Source organism: Hemiscyllium ocellatum, chromosome 42 (genome assembly GCF_020745735.1).
Source record: "Hemiscyllium ocellatum isolate sHemOce1 chromosome 42, sHemOce1.pat.X.cur, whole genome shotgun sequence".
NCBI lineage: Eukaryota > Metazoa > Chordata > Chondrichthyes > Orectolobiformes > Hemiscylliidae > Hemiscyllium > Hemiscyllium ocellatum.
In genome coordinates, this window is record NC_083442.1 from 35,405,593 (window position 1) to 35,423,090 (window position 17,498).

The following is a 17,498-nucleotide window of genomic DNA, read 5'->3' on the forward strand; positions in this document are numbered from 1 at the left end:
TCGCGTCATGCAGACTGGCATAGAAGGATTTACTGATCCTTCTGACGTCAGCCTGAGATGACGTTATCGAGCCACCTTCTTCCTTCAGGCTGCTGAGCACAGAGCTCTCTTTGTGCACCTTCTGGAAGAAGAAACGTGAGCATGTCTCGTCCTGCTCCACCGAGCGGACCCAGGAGGCCTCCAATGCAAAGAGAGAGGCTTGCTGGCCCTTCACCTCCTAGAGGTCCTCCGTGACATCGACCCCCCAACGTCTGCAGCCAGAGCAGGTTCTGCATACTTTCCTGGAGTTGGGACAGTTTTCCCCACCTCTCTCTCGCCTCCTGAACACCTTTGAGGATGAAGAACCTCTTGATGTTCCCTTTTACTGTTTCCCACCAGTCCGCTGGGGACTCAAAGAGGGGCTTCGCGGTTCTCCAACCTGCGTAGTCCCTCTTGAGCTCCTCAATGTTTCCCGGGGTCAACAGCTTAGTGTTCAGTTTCCACGTTCCCTTACCAACCTGCTGCTCTCCTGTGGGTGACAGTCGGCCAGCAGGAGGCAGTGGTCAGAAAAGACGTCGGTGGTTCTGACTGAGAACGTTCGGGACACTTGAGCGGATAGACCCTCCTGCCCGTGACCAGGTGTATCTACGCTGCGCTCCGTCTGCAGGGGTGCTGAAGACGTTGTGCAGCTTGGCATCTTTGACCGTTTCCATCAGGGCTCTGGACGTGGCATCCAGCTTACTGTCTCCTCTCGCTGGATCATCCATCTGCATCAATGATACAGTTGAAGTCTCCGGCCAGAATGACCGGCCTGGACATAGTCAGCAACAGTGGAAGCTGTTGCAGGATGGCCAACCGTTCACTCTTACCCGCTAGGGCATACACATTGATTAGTCTCACGGGAGCGTTTCTGTATGTAACATCAGCGACAAGGTGGCGTCCGCCCACCACCTCCTTAACCTCAGAGATGGTGAAGTTGCCTCCTCGCAACAGAATATCCAGGCCTGAGGAGCGGTTATCCCATGGGCCCACAAGCTCGACCATCTCCTGTAACTGCTGAGGTGTGGTATCCCACACTCCTGCAGAAACAGGACATCGACTTTGACGTTGGCGAGGAACACCAGCGTTGAAACACATCGCGCAGCAAATTTTATGCTGCGCACATTAATATTTGCAATTCTTATCCCCATTTTTAACAAGTTGTGAGGTTACCCGTGTCCATTTGCCGCTGGTCCTGCCCCTCTGGGGTAGCTGTCTGCATCCCCATGGTGAACATGAACTGCTGGACCCTCGCGGGGCTGAGGTAGCTGTCCAGCTCCTCACTGGGGCCCATTTGCCTGCTCCGGTGTCATCGGGCGGGGACCAGGGTCCACACTGTCTGCTTCTTTATCAGACAGCGAGGCTGTCCGATGGTCGCTGCTCCCAGTGACCTGGAGCTGTGTGGCGGTAGGGCCCTCCTGGCTTTCACCTGGTGGGGGGGGGTGGTCATTTCCCATTGCCTCAGGAGGTTCGTCCCTTGGTTGACAGGTGCTGCCCTCCTTTCTCCCGCAGCGCTCTGCCTCTTCTTTTGGTGAAGACCCTCCTTGCACCCATCCTCACCCTCCGAAGAGCTGTCTGTGTCTCCCCCGTACAGCTGCCGTTTCCCCCTTTTCTGGGAGGTTTTGGCGGCCTAGCGGGTTTTCTTCCTCCTGTTTTGTACCGGGATCCATTCCTCTGCCTCCTTCGTTCCTTCCTCCTCCATTGCGTCCATCTGTTCTGTCGGAGCTTTGCTCGACCGCTGTACTTCTCCAGTAGCTGACATCTGCTTCGCTCCGGCCTGTCCTTCCTTTTGCATGCTCCCAGACACCGCTCCCTTGCTGGTTTGTGGTGCCTTGCTATCCTTTTGCGGTCCACCTCCGGCCATTTGCGCATAGGTGGTGGCCCCTCATCTTGGGCAGGCCTTGTACACATGGCCCACCTTCCTGCACAGACTGCAGTTCTTGGCCTTCTTGCATTCTTTGGTTAGGTTGCCCTCCTTCTTGCAGTTCCGACAGATCGTAACCTTGCATTCTGCCGCCATGTGGCCTGACCTCCCGCAGGTTCGGCACACTTTTGGCTGCCCTGCGCACGTCAGGTACCCTCTGCTCCCTCTGATAGCAAAGCTGGAGGGTGGGTGAAGGATGTTCCCACTGGCATCAACCCTCAGGGTTACCTTGACCTGTCGTTTGCTGGTCCAGATCCCAAAAGGGCTGAAAATGTGTTGCTGGAAAAGCGCAGCAGGTCAGGCAGCATCCAAGGAACAGGAAATTCGATGTTTCGGGCATAAGCCCTTCATCAGGAATGATGCCGAAAGGGTCAACCACGTCGGTGCTTTCTCCCTCAACCTGCACATATCTTCTCAGGAATGTCAGGACATCGGTTGCTGGAACATAGGAGTTGTACATGTGGATCGTAACAACCCGACTCCCCTGTGCAGGAAGCACACACAACGGGACCGCCGACAAGATGGAGAACAGCGGCTCCCCTTCCTTTCCTTGAAGACCTTCAGAAGCTGCTCGCATTGCTTCACGCTCCTGAAGGTGACGTCAAAGTAGCCTGCCGCAGGGAAATCCTGCAGGCAGTACACGTCTTTTTTTTATTTCAAAAATATACTTTATTCATAAAATAATTTGATGGTCTGTACAGTTGGTCATGCCATACACGTGTAAACATTTACATAAAGAGATCAGAATTTATCATTTTTATATACAGATCTGTACATTTTTCACTCATACGCCCATATATTTAGCTGAGGCGTCAGAGAGCCCAAACGACTGCGTGGGCCCCCTGTTCTTCTTTAGGCAGGCAGGTGTTACACGGTGGTCTTTCCCCACCGCGCCTTGGCAGCAGCTGCCCCAAGCTTCAGTGCATCCCTCAATACGTACTCCTGAACCTTGGAATGTGCCAGTCTGCAACACTCAGTCGGGGTCAACTCCTTCAGCTGGAAGATCAATAGGTTTCGGACCACCCAGAGAGCGTCCTACACATCTGCTGCAGCGAGCAAAATCTTCTTGATGAATGTGGTCCAATCGACTGGTGTACGCTCCTCCACCTTCTTCACAGTCACCCTGACTGTGTTGCGAACGCCCTGACCCGGGGTGCGGGCAGCATAGCTCTTGAGGTTGGCTGGTCCCTGAATTGACGTTAGGCCGAAACCAGCATGAAGATCCACCAATAGCAGGTCAGCACAACCAAACGATCCTCCAACGTCCAATCACGATCCAGGGATGATCTTCACTAGCTCTGATGACTCGCAACTCGACCCTGTCCTGATAAGAACAGACACTTGATCTTAGCCAAAAGGCCAAGAAGCGATCACAAGTTTAATTGTTTTTTTTAAAGATATAATGCAATGTCTGTGAGCAAGTTTAACAGTGTAGAACCTCAGCGAGACTAGGTTTGAAGCAGTCACTTTTATGTGGTGAAGATCATTTGGAATGTACTTGGATATAATTGGATGGTGCAGGTCAGGCAACATCCGAGGGCAGGAGAATCAATGTTTCAGGCATAAGCAGTTCATCAGCCCCTCAGATGCTGCCTGACCTGCTGTGCTTTTCCAGTGCCACACTCTGGACTCTGATCTCCAGCATCTGGAGTCCTCACTTTCTCGGATATGATTGGATGGCCCAGTATGATGAAAAGGTCAGGCCAGAGATGCTCGTTTTTATTTTCACTGGAATGTCGCTGCTTCTGTCAGAAATAGGGACAGTGAATATTTTTATTCTCACAGTCTTGTCTATACTTTGACACCAGTTCCATGACATAAGGTATAGTTTGATGGAGGTGATATAATTGCCCATACAGCACTAAAGTGACTGAAATAAACATAAAGAATCTCAGCGGTTTCTCCAGTAATTCCTGTTATTGTTGAAACATTAAAATGAAATAAATGGCTTTAGATGTTGGAAATCTGAAACAAAAACAGAAGGTTTTGAGGTATACAAGATAATGAGAGGCATAGATAGAGACGATAGCCAGAGACTATTTCCCAGGACAGAAATGGCTAACATGAGAGGTCATAGTTTTAAGCTGGTTGGAGGAAAGATAGAGGGGATGTCAGAGGTGGGTTCTTTACACAGAGAGTTGTGAGAGCATGGAATGTGTTGCCAGCAGCAGTTGTGGAAACAAGGTCACTGGGGACATTTAAGAGACTCCTGGACATGCATATGGTCACAGAAATTTGAGGGTGCAGACATGAGGATCAGTGGTCGGCACAACATCGTGGGCTGAAGGGCCTGTTCTGTGCTGTACTGTTCTATGTTAAATTGCCGGAGAAACTTAGTCAGGCAGCAGTGTAGAGAGTGTAACAGATGCAGCCATACTTGTTGAGTTTCTCCAGCAATTTCTATTTTTTGTTTCAGATTTCCAACATCCGCAGTCACTTGTTTCATTTTAACGTTTCAAACACTCGCTGTACTCTCCAGTACACTCTGTGTTTGTTTGCATAAAATCTCTGCACGCTATTTGGAAAGATAAAATGCGCTAGATTCCAGAATCTTTTTCTATCCCCTGTTCTCTCCCACCCCATGTCCACCATGATCATAGTGCACAATGTTGTGGCCTCCTCGTGTCCCTGTGCTCTAATTTGGCCGGAGCCCAATGGTCAAAGAACCCACAAAACCCTTACCCTGGTTGATTAGTTCCCATGGACGGAGGGAGGGGGGTGCTGACCGGAACAAACCCCAGCAGTCAGTGCCTGCCTTGATCCCGGCAGGATCAGTGGGATGTGTTTCCTTGGAGTGTCCAATATCCAATACCTAGAGGGCACTCGCGAACTTCTTTTGCAAACTGCAAAACTTTTGCTGCGCGTCAAAGTACGGGAGCTCATCATAACAAAGAGGAGTTTGGCCGCAGCCATCGCTTGAGAGGTCACAGACTCCCGGGACACAGCTTACAGCTGGGACTTGGACGCAAGGAACAAATTGCCGAGCTGAACAATGTACTCGGAGCAGGGGAGTCGGTAGGAGCTGGAACCAGCCGCCCGCCGTCCTTTTCCCGGCTGCAGAAAGCCGAGCTGGAGAGGAGTGAGTTGAAGCGATAGTCCGCACCCACCTCCAGCTGCCAGATCCCCGAGGAGGTACTGCTGCAGCCCCCTTCCCCATCCCTGGACCATGGCTTCCATCAAAGCCAAAGCTCTTTACAGCTTCCAGAGTGAGAACCCCGAGGAGATCAGCATCCAGGAAAACGAGCAGCTGCTGGTTTTTAACGAGAAGTCTTTGGACGGTTGGCTGGAAGGCCAGAACAGTCGAGGAGACAAAGGGCTCTTTCCAGCTTCTTATGTGGAAATTCTCAAGCCCAGCACACCCTTACCATACACTTCCAATTCCACTTTCACTCACCACTCACCAGGGAATCACTCTGCAATTTACTCCCCCAGTTCAGCCTCCTCCTACCAACTGGGCAGCTATGAGGAAGATGATGATGATGATTGGGATGACTGGGATGACTCTTCCACTGTGTTCGATGAACCTGGTGTGTCCAGTAACACCAATGGCCACAATCACCTCCATCCATACACAGTCTCCCCATATCCTAACGTGATGTACAGGCAAAAGCCATCAGTGGAGAGGCAGGACAGCACTGCCAGCAGGCTGAGCACTAAAAGCAGTGCTGTGGGCAAGAACTTCAACCGTTTCTCAAGTTTTGTTAGATCTGGAGGAGAGGCATTCATTCTGGGTGAGGTACCTGCTGTCTTTAAGACTTCAGAAACCTACGGTGTGGTGATGAGCCCTGATGGGCCTCAGTGGAGTGAGAGCCCTCACCCCTTTACCTGTACCATTGAGGAACCCACCAAGCAAACCAAGTTTAAAGGCATCAAGAGTTACATTTCCTACAAGCTGACGCCTAGTCAAACCAACAACCCTGTTTATCGTCGCTACAAACACTTTGACTGGCTACACAACAGGCTGCTGCACAAGTTCTCTGTCATCTCTGTGCCACATCTGCCAGAGAAACAGGCCACTGGCCGATTCGAAGATGATTTCATTGAGAAGCGCAAGAGACGCTTGATTCTGTGGATGGACCACATGACAAGCCATCCAGTGCTTTCCCAATACGAGGGATTTCAGCACTTCCTAACTTGCACAGATGACAGGGCCTGGAAACAGGGAAAAAGACGGATGGAAAAAGATGAATTAGTCGGTGCCAATTCTTTCCTGACCATCCAAATCCCACAGGAGCATCAGGATCTTCAGGATGTGGAGGAGAGAGTGGACACATTCAAAACCTTCTCCAAGAGGATGGATGACAGTGTGCTGCAACTGACCAATGTGGCCACAGACCTCTGCCGCAAACATGTTGGAGGCTTCAGGAAGGAATTTCAGAAATTAGGCAATGCTTTTAATTCAATAAGTCAGGCATTTGAATTGGATCAACCACATCTTGCAGTCCCTCTGAACAAGGCCATTTTCAACACTGGCAAAACGTATGAAGCCATTGGAGAGTTGTTTGCAGAACAGCCCAAGAATGATCTGTTCCATATGTTGGACACACTTTCCCTGTACCAAGGCCTACTGTCCAATTTCCCAGATATCATTCATGTTCAGAAAGGTAAGCTTACCACTCAATTATAGCAGATCTCAAAAAATATTGAGGTTCGCGTTGGTATGAACAACTTTTGTTGATCCTCTCAAGTTGGGACCTCACCATAAATGAGTTGGTGCCAGTTCATAATTGCTGGGTACAGAAAAGAAACTGCCTTCAACCTCAATCTTATCTTTCCTGCTCCGTTGATATATATCTGTTATTTGTTCCACTAAATGTCCAAGGACATTCATTGTATTAATAATCTCTGTGATGATCTTGTCCTGCTCAAGGGAAAGATGTTATTGATAGTGGGCAAGCAAAATAGCTGTACAGAGTGAACCGAGGTTTATATCAAATAGGCCATATAGATAAGCAGTATTGTATGAGAATTTGTTGCACTGAAAACCACTAGATATGTTACATAAGGAGCAGTGTATCACACTGCGAGAGAGTTGTGCATACTAAGCAGTGTGTACCACTGAAAATGTATGGAGTGAATAATTCATTATATTAAATAAGGGGAGTTGATGGATTGAATTTACATCCTGCTGAAGGAACTATATGGGTTTGCTATATCAGAGAAAAGGGTCGGACTGTGGGAAGCTGTTGTGTGTTACACAGGGGCTGTGTGAACTCCAGGAAGATGCACAGATTGTTAAGATGTGTGCAATCTATGTTTATTGGACTCATTACTCCATCTCTATTGACCAGAATAAAGACTGTGGCTTAGAACCTTCAACGAGACACTCACACCTTCCCCCCCACCTCCATCCAAGGCCCCAAGGATTCTTCCACATCCGGCAGAGCTTTTTCTGCACATCCAAACACCTCATCTACTCTGTGCATTGCTCTCGATGAGGTCTCCTCTACATTGGGAAGACAGGACACAATTTGCGGAAGGTTTCAGAGAACATCTCTGCGTCACATGCACCAATTAACCCCACCACCCTGTGGCCGAACACTTCAACTCTTCCTCCCACTTCACCAAGGACATGCAAGGTCTGGGCCTCTTCCACTGCCAAATCTTAGGCACCTAGATGCCTGGAGGAAGAACACCTCATCTTCTGCCTTGGGATCCTCCAACCACAGAGGATCAATGTCAATTTCACCAGTTTTGTAATCTCCCCTCTTCCCACCTCACCCCAGATTCAACCCTCCAACGCGGTATTGCTGTCTTGAATTGTCCAAACTGTCCATCTTCCTTCCCACCTATCCACTTCACCCTCTGCTCGGATCTATCACCATCACCCCCCACTTTGTCTACCTATTGCATTCCAAGCTACCTTCCCTCCCCGCCGGCCACAGCCCCATCCCCCTCCCATTTATCTCTGAGCTCTTTTGGGCCCCCTCCTCACCCACATTCCTGATGAAGAGCTTATACTCGAAACGTCAACTGTCTTGTTCCTCGGATGCTGCCTGACTGGCTGTGCTTTTTCAGCACCACACGTTTTGACTCTGATCTCCAGCATCTGCAGTCCTCACTTTCTCCTATATTGAAACTAGATTTCATCAGAGTCTTAAATTATAATGTATTTATTTGTGCCTTCGCCTTAAAGGGAAATGCGTTCTTCCAACGATTGGTTATTGAGAAATTAGGGAAATGGATCTTGAGTGTTAAATTGAGCTTTAGCCTCTCCCATTTTGTGTTTTGAAACCCTTCGTCTCATCTGTGTCCTCTGGCACAGCCCAGAAGCAGCGAAGCAGTGGGCAGTGCTGACACGAAGCTTAGTTGAGGGAGGGATGGATCTGACACTTACCTCTCCACGGCAATACAGCTGACACTGGGAACTCTCACTCCTTGACAGCCTGGATGAATGCTTCAGAGTCACAATGAACTACAAGCATTTCAGCAAGTACTCACCATCATTGGCAGTCCCTTTTTAACGACGAGGACTCTCTTCCATTATCAGAGTGAGTCCATTGGTGGCTATATGGACTGAAGTGGCTACTACAGGCTCAGTTACACTTGTGACAGGTGGTGGTCACAGGAACGGGTGGGTGGAGCATTGGTGTGGCAGTGCATTCCTTTCACTGTTTTCGCATGGCTTCCATTTCTTTACCTGACAGCACCTCTTTAAAACCTTCTTGGATGCTCCTCCTCCATTTTGGATGGTGTTGGATTCCCAGGTGTCTGTGGGAATGCAGTACTTTGCCAATGTATCACTGAGGTGCTTCTTCCCTCCACCCGGGAGTAGAGCACCTGCTTGGGGAGTCTCGTGATGGTCATGTGGATGATGTGCCTAGTCTGTTGTAGCCAATCAAAGGTAGTCAGTGCCTCGATGCTGGGGATGTTGCCCTGGTTGAGGACTAGTGTTCGTGGAACTTTCTTCCAGTGGACTTGCAGGATTTAGTGCAGAGAGTGTTGGTGGTATTGCTCCAGTGTATTGAGATGTCTGCTGCCAGCAAGTACTAAGGGAATGCCACATTGGTGAAAGTGCTATCTTCCAGATGAGACACTTGGTAAGAGGAATAGCAGCGGAATTCTCCCTCATGAGAACCAACATCCCTAAAACAAAAGCATTGCTGATTTTCACATTGCTTTTTGTGCTAAAGTTTGCTGTGCACCATTTGGCTGCTATGTTTCCTACACTACATCAGGGAGTAAACTTCAAAAAGTACATCACTGGCTGTCAGTGCTTTCAGATATCCTGAGGACCTGAAAAGTTCCATAAAATTGTAGGTCTATATTTCCTGAAATAGAATGCAAAAGGAACTTGCAACCACATCTCACTGATAATTCACCTGGTTGTGCCTGCTCAGATCTGCAGGCATGTATATGTGGACAGTAGGCACAGTAGGATTATTTCTAAGCAGACTTTACTGGTTCCTCTGAGTGGTAGATTTTCTGTCATTGCAAAAGGCTTAGCAGTGAGTGCACATAGTTCCCTCGCCCCACAAATGACTATCTACTTAGAGTCATGGAGTTGTATAGCACGGAAACAGACCCTTTGGTCCAAACCGTCCATGCCAACCAGATATCCCAACCCAATCTAGTCCCACCTGCCAGCACCCGGCCCATATCCCTCCAAACTCTTCCTATTCATATACCCATCCAGATGCCTTTTAACTGTTGCAATTGTACCAGCCTCCACCACATCCTCTGGCAGCTCATTCCATACACATACCACTCTCTGCGTGAAAAAGTTGCCCCTTAGGTCCCTTTTATATCTTTCCCCTCTCACCCTAAACCTATGCCCTCTAGTTCTGGATTCCCCACCCCAGGGAAAAGACCTTGTCTATTTACCTTATCCATGCCCCTCATGATTTTATAAACCTCTAAAAGGCCACCCCTCAGCCTCCGACGCTCCAGGGCAAACAGCCCCGACCTGTTCAGTCTCTCCCAGTAGCTCAAATCCTCCAACCCTGACAACATCCTTGTAAATTTTTTCTGAACCCTTTCAATTATCACAACATCCTTCCGATAGGAAGGAGACCAGAATTGCGTGCAAACTCCAAAACTGGCCTAACCGATTTCCTGTACAGCTGCAACATGACCTCCCAACTCCTGTACTCAGTGCTATGACCAATAAAGGAAAGCATACCAAATGCCTTCTTCACTATCCTATCTACCTGTGACTCCACTTTCAAGGAACTATGAACCTGCACTCCATGGTCTCTTTGTTCAGAAACACTCCCTAGGACCTTATCATTAAGTGTATGAGTCCTGCTAAGATTTGCTTTCCTAAAGTGCAGCACCTCACATTTATCTAAATTCAACTCCATCTGCCACTCAGCCCATTGGCCCATCTGATCAAGATCCCTTTGTAATCTGAGATAACCTTCTATGCTGTCCACTACGCCTCAAATTTTGGTGTCACCTGCAAACTTACTAACTATTCCTGTTATGTTCGCATCCAAATCATTTATATAAATACTGAAAAGTAGTGGACCCACTATCAATCCTTGTGGCATTCCACTGATCACAGACCTTCAGTCTGAAAAACAACCCTCCACCACCACCACCCTCTTCTACCTTCGAGCCAATTCTGTATCCAAATGGCTAGTTCTCTTTGTATTTCAGGAGATCTAACCAGTCTCCCATGGTGACCCTTGTCAATCACCTTACTGAAGTCCAAAGAGATCACATCTACCACTCTGCCCTCATCAATCCTCTTTGTTACTTCTTCAAAACACTCCATCAAGTTCATGAGACATGATTTCCCATGCACAAAGTAATGTTAACTATCCCTAATCAGCCCTTTCCAAATACATGTACATCCTGTCCCTCAGGATTCCCTTCAACAACCATCAGGCTCACTGGTCATTAGTTCCCTGGTTTATCCTTACCACCTTTCTTAAATAGTGGCACCACGTTAGCCAACCTCCAGTCTTCTGGCACCTCACCTGTGACTATCGATGATACAAATATCTCAGCAAGACGTCCAGCAATCATTTCCCTGGCATCTCACAGGGTTCTAGGGTACACCTGACCAGGTCCTGGGTATTCATCTACCTTTATGCATTTCAAGACATCCAGCACTGCCTCCTCTGTAATATGGACATTTTTCACTTGTACCTGGGAAACCAGAATGTTATGGAGATGATTAGAACATACAGCTCTGAACTCACAGGCAGTAGAAATAGTTGTTCTGCATCATGAGGGTCTGCGATTGTTTCAGTACAAGCCAAGCAGTACCGTGTTTGAATTGTGGAGTTGGGAAGTGGTATTTGACTCAGCCACTGAGAAGTTTGTTTTTTCGAGTGCTCAGGAAAGAACTTATTATACATGTGTCGCACACTCATCTATGCAATTAGCCTATCAACGCTTTTCACTTCTGGACAGACTGGTTTGAATAGTTTAATAATAAACTTTCAAAAGGATAAAAATGGAGCAGTGACAATGGTGTCAGTATGACAAAGAAGAGCTATTCCACCACATTCCAACTGAGCTGTCTGTAGGCTTTTGACAGGATGAACATAGCATCCACCTCCAGCTCTCTCGGATTGGCCTGGTCTCACTACCACAGAATGCTCCAAGTAGTTGGACTGTTGTGTATTACCTAGGTAAAAACAAGGACTGCAGATGCTGGAAACCAGAGTCGAGATTAGAGTGGTGCTGGAAAAGCACAGCAGGTCAGGCAGCATCCGAGGAGCAGGAAAATTGACGTTTGTGGCAAAAGCCCTTCATCAGGAATAGAGGCAGGGTGCCTGCAGAGTTGAGAGATAAAGGAGGTGGGGGTGGGGAGAAAGTAGCATGGAGTACAATAGGTGAATAAGAGTGGGGATGGAGGTGATAGGTCAGAGAGGAGGGTGGGGGAAGGTAGTAAAGAGCACAATGGGTGAATGGGGATGGGGATGAAGGTGATAGGCCAGAGAGGGAGGCTGGAGTGGATAGGTGGAAAGGAAGATAGGCAGGTAGGACAGGTTATGAGGGGGGTGCTGAGCTGGAAGGTTGGAGCTGGAGTGAGGTGGAGGAAGGGGAAATGAGGAAACTGGTGAAATCCACATTGATGTCATGGTGTTGAAGTGTTCTGAGGCAGAAGATGAGGCGTCGGGTGGTGAGGGAGTGGCAGTGGAGGAGGCCCAGGACCTGCATGTCCTCGGCAGAGTGGAATGGGGAGTTGAAATGTTGGGCACGGGGCGGTGTGGTTGATTGGTGCGGGTGTCCCGGAGATGTTCCCTAAAGCACTCTGCTAGGAGGCGTCCAATCTCCCCAATGTAGAGGCGACCACATCAGAAGTGACGGATACAATAAATGATATTGGTGGATGTGCAGGTAAAACATTGATGGATGTGGAAGTTCCTTTGGGACCTTGGATGGAGGTGAGGGAGGAGGTGTGGGCGCAGGTTTTGCAATTCCTGCGGTGGCAAGGGAGGGTGCCAGGATGGGAGGGTGGGTTGTTGGGGGTCGTGGACCTGACCAGGTAGTCACGGAGGGAATGGTCTTTGCGGAAATGGGTGGGGAGGGAAATATATCCCTAGTGGTGGGGTCCATTTGGAGGTGGTGGAAATGTTGTCGGATGATGTGATTTATGTGAAGGTTGGTAGGGTGGAAGGTGAGGACCAGTGGGGTTCTGTCCTTGTTATGGTTGGAGGGGTGGGGTTTAAAGGCGGGATGTGGACAAGATGTGTTGGAGGGTGTCTTTAACCACATGGGAAGGGAAATTGCGGTCTCTAAAGAAGGAGGCCATCTGGTGTGTTCTGTGGTGGAACTGGTGGTGCTGGGAGCAGATACGATGGAGGTGGAAGAATTGGGAATATGGGATGGCATTTTTTGCAGGTGGTGGGAAGAGGTGTAATCCAGGTTGCTGTGGGAGTCGGTGGGTTTGTAAAAAAATGTCAGTGTCAAGTCGGTCCTCATTAATGGAGATGGAGAGGTCCAGGAAGGGGAGGGAAGTGTCAGAGATGGTCCAGATGAATTAAAGGTCGGGATGGAATGTGTTGGTGAAGTTGATGAATTGCTTAACCTCCTCGCGGGAGGAGTGTATTACCTGTCCTTCGTGGATAAATTTGGGAAGGAAAACATATTTGACCACAAGTTCATCAGGAATCTGTCAGCATATAGCTTCCTTGAGACCCTTTGGGAAAAGGAGAGGGTAGATCCTGTGGAACGGTTCCCTGAACAGACTGCCAAAGTCATTTGGCAGAATGCCTCATTGTCAGAATTTTCAAACAAGCATCGGGACATTGCTTGGCTGATGGTGAGAAGAGCTCTACCTGTAAATCCTTATGCGTGCCGGACTCTCTGCGCCACCACACGCTGCTCTCGAAACAGCTTTTGAGGGGATGAGACTGTCACATAGCTCCTTCTGGAATGTGCCTAAGCAAAGGAAGTCTGGAGAGGAATGCAGTGGTGTTTGTCGAGGTTCATCCCGAGCAGCTCCGTGACGCGGGACGCTGTAAACTACAATCTGTTCCTCAGGTCGCATGCTGAAACAAACATCAACTGTGCTTGGAGGACCGTCAACTTGTTGAAAGACCCTCTTTGGTCTGCCTGAAACTTGCTGGTTTTCCAGTTGAAAGAGGTTAAAAACAATGACTGCAGATGCTGGAAACCAGATTCCGGATTAGTGGTTCTGGAGGAGCACAGCAGTTCAGGCAGCATCCAAAGTGCAGCGAAATCAACGTTTCGGGCAAAAGCCCTTCATCAGGAATAAAGTTGAAGGAGTTGACCCTGACTGGCACATTCTAAGGTCCAGGACTGCGTCCTGAGGTATGTATTAATGGGGACAGCTGCAGCCAAGGCACAATGGGTAAAGACCGCTGCCAAAGAATAATAGAGTTCCATTCAGTAATTGGGCCCTGCTAATGCCCAGCTAAATGCCAAGAGATTGATTGTAAATATAGAGAATGGTAAACATCAAGACTTAATTTGTTTTCTATAAGTAAAGATAGTATAGATCTGAATGGCTTCCTTAACAGTACATGAACATAAAGATTTCTTTCTATGAATAAAGCAGATTTTTCCACTGAAAAAACAAAATACTGTCTAGCTGGATGGGACTGCTCTCATCTGGTTCCAGTGAGGTATCATGGTGTTTTAGTATACTGAGCAGAAAGGAAGATGGTTGTGCATGTTGGAGTCAGTCCATTCAGCTCCGGATGATGCACAATGTTCAGCACCATGTATATCTCCTCAGATACTGAAGCAGTCCATGTTCAAAACCTCAAGACTTAGATAAATATCCTGACTTGGGCTAACAAGTGACAGGTAACATACGTGCCACACAATTAACAAACAATGGCCTTGCCAGCAAGAGAGAATCTAACAAAACACTCCTTGATATTCAAAGACATTATCGATGTTCAGTCCCTCAGTATCAATATCTTACGGGTTACCATTGACCAGAAACTGGACTGGATTTAGAAAGGTTATGGCTACAAGAGTGGGTTCTGCAATGAGTAGCTCACTTCCTGAGTCCCTAAAGCCTGTCTTCCACTTACAAAGGCACAAGTCAGAAATGTGATGGAATACTCCCCACTTGGGTGGATGAGCTCCAACAACACTCGAGAAGCATAGCACCATCCAGGACAAAGTAGACTGCTTAACTGGCACCATATCTACAAACATTCACTTCCTTCACCACTGATGCTCAGTCGTCAGTAATGTGTACCATTTACAAGATGCATTGCAGAAATTCTCCTTAGGCAGCACCTTCCAAATCTACAACCACCACCAGTTAGAACATCAAAGGCAGCAGATATATGGAATACCACCACTTGCAAGTTCCTGTCTAAATCACTTACCATTCTGACGTGGAAATATATTGACATTCGTTCAGTGTCACTGAGTCAAAATCTTGGAACTCCACTCCTAACACCATGGTGGGTTTACCCACAGCAACTCGATTGCAGTCGTTCAAGAAGGCAGCACACCACCACCTTCTCTAGTGCAATACGAGTTGGACAATAAATGCTGACACAGTCAGCAAAACCAATATTCGCTAAAACAAATCAAGTGTTATAAAGCAATGGACCTGTGTTGATGAGTACAATATCCTACTGAAAACCTCTATCCAGCCGTGCTGTCTCCTCAGTGTTATACAGCAAGAATATTGGATCCAAATGTTATGTAGTGATGAACCTGTAACCAGCTGTACTTTATCCAGTGTCATAAAGCAATGGACTGTATCCATTAGAACTAGGACTTCAGTGTTCTACAGTGACAAATCTGTCCACACCAGTACTATATCACAGTGTTATACAGTGACAGATCTGTCTCCTCCAATACCATGCCCCAGTGTTATATAGATCTGTCCCCAAAAGTACTGTACCCCAGTGATATACAATAACAAACTAGGACCCACCAGGAGTGGATCCCATTGTTTCAAAATAAACAGATCCACTTCACATCATCTGTGGCAAACAATCTCTTATGATGAGTTCTCTCAATTACACATCTGACCTTGACAGGAAATAGCTAAACTGCTCAAACCACAAGGATTCAGGTTTGATTCCTCTTCAGTTAACTGCTTTGAAGGAACAGAAAACGCTCAATGGATCCCAACTCCAGTATGGGAGAAGCGATACTTAAATAAAGTATAAGCATAATTGCTACGCTTTTTGCAATTAACTTTGAAGGAAGGAAAAGACCATGGTATTAACATAGTGTGAGGTCTAATCTGGAGAAAAGCACAGTAGATGCGTTCACGCTGCAGAAAGGGACTGAGAAATTTATGAATTCAAGTGTCATTCTGATTTACTAGCATCCAAACCAGGCTGACATTTCACTGCAGTACTGTGGGGAGTGCTGTACTGTCAGAGATCCCTCATGTAGATGAGACTTTGAACTGAGATCGTGTCAGCCCTTTCAAGGGCACGTAAAGGACTAAGTGGGAGAATTTCAAAGAATGGGAGGGAAGTTTTCCCTACTTTGCTTGCCAATATTTATACCAACACCAAGTAAAATAAGTTGTATAGCCATTAACAGACTGCTATTTGCGGGAGCCTTCTGTGCATGGACTGACTGTCATGTTTCCCATTCTACTGTAGTGACGACACTTCAAAAGTATTTAATTGACTGCAAAGTGTTTGGGATATCCTGAGCCCAGTAAAGGTGCTACAGAAATGCAAGCTTGTCTTCGTTCTTTAATATGGAATTTGCAAAGTCAAAGATCAAGTGGGTCTATGTACGTGTTGAACGGGTCTGCATAGATGTTGGGAAGGTCTGTGCATCTGTCATATACCTCGTACCTGTAGAATGGGGACAGGTCTATATCTGTCGTGTGGGACTGTAGGACAAGTTTAATAATCCAACAGAAGGGACTGAAACCTGTATGAAACCTCCTGTAGTTACACATCTGAGAACACTGATGCTCACCTGAGAGGTTCTGTTCATACTTTGCAGTCCTGAGTGGCTTTGAGTCAAGGGTCAGAACATATTTAAAGGAGATTTAAAGTGACTGGGCCTGTCAAAAGGAAGTTGCCACAAGATGCACATATGCTGTTTGGCAAATATTTGATGGTTCTATAAAGGACATAGTGTGGGAGTACCATACCCAACGAAGGGCAATTCATTGCTGGCAAATTGGCCAAACAATTTTTTGATGGGGATTATAGCCATCCGTATCAGGTGCTGAAATCAATTGGTTTAATGGATTGGCCTCCTTAGGATAATCTAATTGTGTCTTTAAGATCACTTGTAGTCAGTCTGTGCTGTGACAGTATTGGTAACCTAGCCCATGGGATCGGTACAATTCTACCTTTACACATTACTCAGTCTTAATCTCTACTAACGTCAGTATGGAGTAGACTCAAGTTAGATGATTAAACCAGGATTATGTTTGATTCTGCCTGTTTGCAGATTAGGTTAAAATATATTTTGATGTACTGCTGTATGATTGGCCTCTGCTATCCTCCCTAGCTCCCCAGTAACAGAAGCTGGAAGCAATGCCTCATCCTCCAAAATGGATTGGGGAGGACTGGAACTTGAATACAATGTGCACAAAGAGAAACTGAGTGTGACTGCTAGTTTAAGTTAGGCTTGGATAATATCTTCTTGGACCTAGCTAAGTAGTAACCTCTTTACTTTTTGCTGCCAGACCTGCTGAGCTTTTCCAGCAATTTCTGTATGAGACCTCTTGGTCTGATTTAAATCTGATCAGAAAAGCAGCTACTTTCAGAAAAAAAACCCAGCAAATTATCAGCAATCCCACAGGTGATGTCTGAATGCAGTTACATCAATTTTGACTCCAATGGCATCAAAGATGGAAGTGAAGGTCCCCCTCCATGTCTCACTCTTTCTCCTTGGAGTTGTTAATTTATGCAACTAGCAATAGGTCATTTCTAGATAACTTGTTAAACAACTCAACTGGAACCAATAAAAAGGGAGTGCAACAATTCTTGACATTGATCACACCCAAGCTGATAAAAGCCAAATAAAGGTAATTCTTTTATAACACGATGGTTGCGTTCTTGTGGAGCCCTGTGTTGTAGAAAAATCGAGCTTTAGAAATACTGCTTAAAATATTGGTGAAGTAATCATGTTATAGCCAACACATGTTTTAAGTGTTTGTACTTTAGAAACAGTTTGTCAA

General features: G+C 47.0%; 1 protein-coding gene across 1 annotated transcript in view; it reads left to right on the plus strand.

Annotated features, from left to right (window-relative positions):
• The first annotated feature begins 4,821 nt into the window (after positions 1–4,821).
• snx33 (sorting nexin 33) overlaps positions 4,822–17,498 on the plus strand; it is a 32,022-nt gene continuing 19,345 nt past the window's right edge. Inside the window, exon 1 of the mRNA XM_060853597.1 lies at positions 4,822–6,546. Within this exon, the coding sequence (XP_060709580.1) occupies positions 5,109–6,546 (1,438 nt within the window). The 5' untranslated portion in view covers positions 4,822–5,108. The remainder of the gene's footprint in view (positions 6,547–17,498) is intronic.